This window comes from Neoarius graeffei, chromosome 26 (assembly GCF_027579695.1).
Source record: "Neoarius graeffei isolate fNeoGra1 chromosome 26, fNeoGra1.pri, whole genome shotgun sequence".
Classification (NCBI taxonomy): domain Eukaryota; kingdom Metazoa; phylum Chordata; class Actinopteri; order Siluriformes; family Ariidae; genus Neoarius; species Neoarius graeffei.
This window is the reverse complement of record NC_083594.1, coordinates 32,823,904-32,832,151: the sequence shown is the minus strand read 5'-3', so window position 1 is coordinate 32,832,151 and position 8,248 is coordinate 32,823,904. Positions and strand designations below refer to the sequence as shown.

The following is an 8,248-nucleotide window of genomic DNA, read 5'->3' as shown; positions in this document are numbered from 1 at the left end:
CATGCTAATGGCTAACATGTTAACAGTTAGCACGCTAACACACTCAGGCGAACACGCTAACATACCATGGCAGCTTCGCGCTGCTTTGTGCAGCAAGCACACAAATAAATAAATAAATTAATTAATTAAAATAAAATAAATAAAATCATGCACAACACACAGAGATAATCATACGATCGTTTATATACATGTTTCAACAGATACATATTAATTTCGTTCTTTTGGTTGAAAACATCTAAAAAGACTTTCTTCCTACTTTAAATAAAGAAATAATTAACAAATCTAATAGCATAAATCAGTATATAAAAAGGTTGAGAAAAACATGCAAACTATGTAGTGCATCATAAATCCTTCATTGAAGTTGGAACAGAAGGCAAATACATCGCATAGTGATATAAAGGAAAGATCCAAGATACATAATACAACTGTGTGCTAAAATTGTTTGAAAATGAAGTTCATCCTCTTGGCTGTTTATTTGTGCAAAAGAAGCATATTATTTTGACTTTATATAGTTAACGGGACCCACCACAAACTACAGCAGGACAAAAGAAAAGTCCCTGGGGATCGGTTTAGTTGTAGTTTTTCCTCAGGCCTTAAGGCTTACAGTACAGACTGCTGTTTCATATACACTCCATTCCACATTCACACTCCTACATTTTAAACCTGGAGGCATTAAGGACTGAAATCAGTAACTCCACCCCATATTTAGCTTAAATGAACCCATAAGCAGCATTAGACAGCTCAACTAACAAACTAGCTCAAATGCCAGCTCAACCGCTTTCTGTTTTCTCTTTCCTAGCTCAATTCTGCTATACTGACCAAATGCTGAATTGAACAGATGTACAGCAATTTCCTGTTTCACGAAAAGGAAGGAAGCATGGGGGCAGGGTTAAAGAGAACAACAATTATAAATTCCCAAAACATGGCAGTTTATCGTTTCAGATTTTGATTCTGTAAGTTGGTTTGGAGGCTTGTAGTGTTCTGTACATACACTGAGGCCCTACTTTAAAAGGTAATATGTAGAAATTTTTACAGGAGTGTACTAAAATTTTATTTTTGCTTTTGAAGAAATATCTTAAAATTTAACTCCAGCACCCATTCACTGATCACTACAAGTAAGCAGGAAAATGGATCACCTAAACTACTGGAAAACTACACACTAATCTTAAAAAAAAAAAGAATAATCAGACATTCGCCTACTTACAATGACATGAAACACATTACTTATTTCACACACTGGCCCTAATAAAAGCAAAAATAAAAGAACATAGAATCAATTGAAGAACAAACAGGACCAGAGCACAACAGCTCCTTACACACACACACACACACACACACACACACACACACACACACTAATATTACTAAGTGGAATAAGAGAGTCAAGTTGATAATGTTAAACGGGCAAACTAGTCGGTACAGTAGTGCAGTCATATCCACACTTGTCATAATGAGGCACAATGAACGTACTGTTAACTTAATGATGGCAGGAGAAAGGTATGTCTTACAGAGGGAAAACCAGAGAGATCACAGGGCTACGGTTAGCTGGAACCTGCTTTCTTTCTCCTGACTTCTTTTGGCTTTCTCCATCACACAAAGCCACTGGAGAACTTAGCAGCCAAATGTCTCCTGGGAGGCATAGACCATGTACAGGAAGCCATCTTCATCACGCTCCTGCTCATAGATCTCAGAGATAGGGGTGGACACACTGACCATGCTGCGCTGGTTGATCAAGAGGAAGAAGGCCTGAGTGGGGTTCAGCTGCAGTCGGCGCCTGCAGGCCAAAGTAAGCAATACAAGGAAAACGATAAGAACATACCACAGGAAGAGAGCAGAATAAGATCCTATTTACTTCATAAAGCAAACGACTATTTAAACAAAACTCCACCAAGGGTCTCATAACATGTCTGTGGCTACAGGTGTTCATTCTGGTTAAACTGGAGTTATGCATAATTCCATGCACTTACTCAATTACACCTGGTTTTCAAATGACTCGGAATACATTCACATTTCCAGGCTGAAGTGACAAATCTGATTTTCTGCCTTAATGTGACCTGAGCCAGTTTTCTGTGTGATCCTAGATCAGATAGGAGGCCATGAGACATGAATGAGAATAGCCAGATTGGAGTAACGTGGCTTATATAACGATCACAGTCATCCTCATCATCATCCAGTGTCACAGAGCAGCAAAACAACAATGAAGGATAGGGCATTTTGGAAGATAGGTGCATTCTCAAGACAAATATGTCACATGTGACCCACAAGATAGACAGATCCAATCTGATTTAAAAAATAAAATAAAAAATTTTAAAATACAGAACTGGGCAAAGCTTGACTCTTGAATATGAACACAACGTTTTAGATGTGACTCCTACTTAGCTGTAATAAAAATCTGCAGCCAAGTTAGAGACAGTCTCTGTGTGTCATGTGAGTATGCTTCACACATAACTACCTCATTTTCAGTATGAAACACTTGTAAAAAGGATTGATTCATTTGTATCAGCAAGCATGAGGGGAATAAAATGCTAGTTATTAAATTAGGACGATTTTCCCTGCCCATATAAAACAGAGATTTTCTTTCCCTTGTCTTGTCTAAGTATTTTATCTGACCCAAATCAAAATAAATCACCTATAGTTGAGCAGATGCAAAATTGTGCATTCAAACAAAACATAAAAGATCGTTTCCAGTTTCTCATCTCATCATCTCTAGCCGCTTTATCCTTCTACAGGGTCGCAGGCAAGCTGGAGCCTATCCCAGCTGACTACGGGCGAAAGGCGGGGTACACCCTGGACAAGTCGCCAGGTCATCACAGGGCTGACACATAGACACAGACAACCATTCACACTCACATTCACACCTACGGTCAATTTAGAGTCACCAGTTAACCTAACCTGCATGTCTTTGGACTGTGGGGGAAACCGGAGCACCCGGAGGAAACCCACGCGGACACGGGGAGAACATGCAAACTCCACACAGAAAGGCCCTCACCGGCCACGGGGCTTGAACCCGGACCTTCTTATTGTGAGGCGACAGCGCTAACCACTACACCACCGTGCCGCCCCGTTTCCAGTTTAAATAAAAAATAAAAAAAATCATGCGAGTTGAACTCACTATAGAGCAGCCTTTCTCAACCGGGGTGCCATCTGGCTTCGTTAGGGGTGCCGTCAAAAAGTTATATATTCTAACATTGAAATAAATAAAATGAATTAAAATTCCAAAAAAAACGATAGTTACACTAATGCAGATCATCGCCGCCTCATGCATCATCAAAATTTGTCTCACGGCCCCCTTTCCCAAGTCACATCATCACTGCCGGGGTCAGCGTATGGTCAGCGTGACTGCGTATATTTTATATGGGGGTGCCTTGAGAATTTGCATACTTCTGAAGGGTGCCATGACTGAAAAAAGGTTGAGAAACGCTGCTATAGAGAATGGGACTGTGGCATCAGCTGAAGTGACTGATGCAAGGCACTGTGAGATTTTAGGACACGGAAGCTACAGTAGAGTCCGAGTAGTAACAGCGGCAGAGGTAGATGTCGTGGTGGTCTTTATATCATCCAACATAAAAATACAATGGAATGGTGAACACTTGCTAGATTATCAACTTTCGTAACTGTTCTCAAGACTGGTGGGGAAAACGTATCGTTAAAAAAAAAAAAAAGTGATTTTATAGCTTTCCAGCTTGGAAGCAAACCAGTGGAATTAGATTTGAAAATTAAGTTGTATGAACTTGAATTTAACTGGATGTTGAAATAACTTGCAAAATTATTATTTCAGTCAAGATAGTTCTGTGTTCTGAAAATAATTACTTCTGCATTGCACATACTACTTTAAGTTAAAACAAACAAACAAACAAAAAACACACAACCAAAACCTCACGTGTTTAGAAGCTACTGAATTTTAAAGTCAAATAATAATTTTTTCAGTGTACTCAAAATGCTCCACTTTTAAAGTTTAATTCTTTATTGATATAGGCTTTATTATTATTATTATTTATTATTATCATCATCATCATCATCATCATCATCAGATGCTGCAGTTGCAGTTAAAGGGATCATGAAAGTTTGCTGTGCTGCAGCTCATCAGCTCCATCTTCACATCCTTCAAGCAGGTCAAAACAAAGGTCATTAAACATTTTGGGAAAAAAAAATCTAATTTAAAAAGAGAAAATATACTAGGTAATGTATTTGTTACTTTCAATAATCGTAATATTTTCAGAAAGCAAAATAATGGCTGTTGTATTTATTTAGATGTTGTTGAATTTATCTGTCGATGATTTATTCATCTCATCTCATTATCTCTAGCCGCTTTATCCTTCTACAGGGTCGCAGGCAAGCTGGAGCCTATCCCAGCTGACTACGGGTGAAAGGCGGGGTACACCCTGGACAAGTCGCCAGGTCATCACAGGGCTGACACATAGACACAGACAACCATTCACACTCACATTCACACCTACGGTCAATTTAGAGTCACCAGTTAACCTAACCTGCATGTCTTTGGACTGTGGGGGAAACCGGAGCACCCGGAGGAAACCCACGCGGACACGGGGAGAACATGCAAACTCCACACAGAAAGGCCCTCGCCGGCCCCGGGGCTCGAACCCAGGACCTTCTTGCTGTGAGGCGACAGCGCTAACCACTACACCACCGTGCCGCCTGATGATTTATTAATTCATTTATTAAATGAATAACACACAGCGCTTTTTAACTGTTTATTGTTATGGCTCGTCCACGAGACTCAAGTCATCAGGACAGAAGAGGGTTTTTTGGGACCCAGAATGCAACGTGCCATGACATAGTTGCTTGTTCTCTATAGCAGCTGTCCTCCGTGAAATAGAAAACCAACTCCTGATTTACTTTTGCAGCTTGAAATCAAAGATAATTTCATGATTTCCAATTCAAAACACAATCTCAGAATACAGCAATATTCATTTTTAAGATTAAAATATAGAAATATGGAGCAAAGCTGAATTAGATATGAATTAGATGCGAGAAAGCAATTTGCTTTTCATAGTGTTCTGCTCTTTTTGGAGACAAAAATGCAGGGTGAGATTGGAAGGGAAAAAAACAAAACAAAAAACACACACTTGCTCCATTTAATTAGTGTGCTTGCTCAAGCACACAGCAGCTTCGGCTGCCAAGCACACTATTGTTCTTCTTAAGTTTACTTATTCTGCCTTATTCCGACACGTTTTTTTGATCCAATACTCCTCCTAGGGCGTTCGAGATAGAGACACCGTTCCAACTCTGAGACGTCTGGCCCGAAGTGGTGTAGTGTGGTTGTATACAGCTTTTGGATCAATGTGCCCGTTCTCTTGTTCTTGTCATTTTTCTTTTGTTTTTTTCCCCATACAGAATGAATAGGGCTCATGAATCGAATCGTCCTACTCGGACATGCTCCATCGCAGATGCACAAAACCTCATGTGATACTTCAGGCCAACTCCCCCGACACATACATGCAATCGGTTCTGACCCGCACTCATGTTTTTCCTTTCTTTTTGCTCATCCCTTTTTTTCTCCATAGGCTTGCATTGATTTTTGGCCCCATTGAAAATGAATAGTGTTTCAGGAGAAAAACTTTTACTCTCCATCAATTTTTTTTAACCAATGCCGCTTTTCCACTACAAACGCGGCTGAGTCGGGCTGAGCCGTGCCGTGCTGAGTCGGGCTGAGCGGGGCTGTTGGAGTTGCATTTCGACTACAACCGCGCTGAACCGTGCTGGCTGGAAGTGGGTGGACACATTGGGTGGAGTTAGCGAAAGTGGGTGGACGTCAGGTGATGTCGTTAAGCGGCGCAAACAGTGACATCAGTGAGCTTTTAAGCGGTAGTCTCACGACCCGAATAGTAAACAATAAACATGGAGGACATGGAGTCGTTAGTGTTGCTGGTCTTGGTGCTGTGGCTTGTTGTCACCGACAACGCGGACAGATACTGGCAAGAGCGTATAGATGAGGTGAGGCGCATAAGGCTTCAGAAATTCTCGTAATTCGTAATTCTTCTCCTTCCGGGTTTGCGGTGTTTACAGATCCCAGCGCGCTCGCGGGGCATGTGTGGGCATGTGAGGACACTCCTCCTCACCAATCAGTGCACAGGGGAGTGTCTCCTCACGCCCCTAGCCCCACTCGGCTCGGTTTGGCTCGCTTCAGCCCCACTCCAAAACGGTGTGAGTTTTAGGGGCTAAGCAGGGCTGAAGCGAGCTGAGTCGTGCTGGTTTTTGGTAGTCGAAACGCGAGCCGTGTTGGGCTGAAGTGAGCTGAAGCGAGCTGAAGTGAGCTGAAAAAGGGTAGTGGAAAAGGGCCACAAGTGACCAAACTTCAAGAAACTTCACTTGATGCCTCAGGCCAAGTCCCCGCACAGATCCATCCCCTCATCTGAGACCTGCACTCGTCTTTTCCTTGGTTTTCACGCATCTCTTTTTACCTCCATAGGCTTCCATTGATTTTTGGCCCCATTCAAATGAATGGAGTTTTGCTCAGTAACACTTCACCACACATCCACCAAACTTCATATAGCACCTCAGGCCAAATCACCCATCACACACGATATCAGTTCTGACCCGCACTCGTCTTTGTCTTGCCTTTCATCCGTCCATTTTTTCTCCATTTTGCCGCTAATCAATGGAAGCTTGACTGAGGCCCTGTCCACACGGCAACGGATTCAGGTGACTCCGATACAATTGCTTATCGTTTAGGCCTGGCGTCCACACGGCAGCGGCGTTTTGGGTGCCCAAAACGCAATCTTTTTGAGAACGGGTTCCAGAGTGGAAAGATCTGGCAACGTTGCCGTTGAGAAGTCGTCTGGATGAGTAGAACGGATTTGTTTACGATGACGTCACAACCACATGACTGTGAGTGCTTCACGCCGGGTAGAAGTGTAACGAACTCGATGCGAGTTGTCAACAAATCCTATAACTTGGTTCATGAAACGCGCTTACAAAATATTTTCACTGTGAATGTTTATTGTGTAATGGTGCAAAGTGAGAGAGAGAGAGAGAGAGAGAGAAAATAGCCCCTAGGGCAGAGTCAATCCCGCCAGCAAAAATAGGGAAAAAAAGGAGCGATCTCACCTCTTCAGATGTTGGTTTAAGTCCTACAATACATTCCTCAAAAAGGGCGTAGAACAACAAATTAATCCATCAACGTGTAGCATTCAATTTATTCCGGACCATTAAAGACGCCGCCTTCCGCGTAGAATCATACGTCATCCTCGCCGCCATATTGGAGAGGTCAAAGCGGAGAATAAAGATGCCTCATTCATGTGCTGCGTTTAACTGTACTAACAGGTTTACCATCCAAACGAGATCACATGGGATTACCTTTCACAGGTGGGACTGGAAAAATACTTTTCATTGTATTTGGTCATTATAATGTAATTTTACGAACAGATTTTCCTGACTTTGTGGCTAATATGAAGTCTCGCGCATAATAGTTTATGCGCATGCGTCCTTACTACTTCTATTGTTCTGGTGTCTCCGAAGGGACCGTCTTACAGCGCCCCTAGAGGTGTGGCATGTGTATTGCATCGTTTTCAGCAAGCGTTGCGTTGCCATAGGGACCTGATATTTTACTGATCGTTGCCCATTTGGACGCGATATATTTTTAAATAACATCTCGTTGCCGTTGTCGTGTGGATGTAGCCTGAGTCGTTCCTCCCTTCCCCCATAGGTGATGATGCATTTGGCAAGGATCTGCTCATTTGAGACTTTGACAGCAAATCAACTTCAGCTCAATGGCCACTTTATTAGGAATACTTACACGCGCACACACGATAGCAATTAGCATATAAGCATTCACGTGTTACCATGCAAGCTGTTAGCATGTTACCCATTATGATATCATGCCTGCTGTTAGCTCGCAAGTTGTTAGCATGTTCACCATTAGCATGTTATCATGAGAGCTGTTAACATGTTAGGATTAGCATGGTAGCATGCAGAGTTTGCATGTTTTCTGTTCGCGAGTTCGCCTGAGCATGTTAGCATGCTAACTGTTAGCATGTCACCCTCAGTGTGTTAACATACTAAAAGCTAACATACTAGCCATTAGCATTTTAGCTGTTAATATGATAGCTGTCAGCATATTAGCCTTAAAATGTTAGAATTTTAACAAATAGCATGTTAATCATTAGCATGTTAGAATGCTAGCTGTTAGCATGTTATCTATTAACGTTATCTATTAGCATGTTAGCATTAACATGTTAACATGCTAGCTTTAACATGTTAGTATGCTAACTGTTAGCATGCTAGTTGT

General features: G+C 41.9%; 1 protein-coding gene across 1 annotated transcript in view; it reads right to left on the bottom strand.

The window, feature by feature from the left end:
• Positions 1-247: 247 nt before the first annotated feature.
• The window catches only part of map1lc3a (microtubule-associated protein 1 light chain 3 alpha), a 30,159-nt gene continuing 22,158 nt past the window's right edge, over positions 248-8,248 (bottom strand). Inside the window, exon 4 of the mRNA XM_060909901.1 lies at positions 248-1,774. Coding sequence (XP_060765884.1) covers positions 1,612-1,774 — 163 coding nt within the window. The 3' untranslated portion in view covers positions 248-1,611. The remainder of the gene's footprint in view (positions 1,775-8,248) is intronic.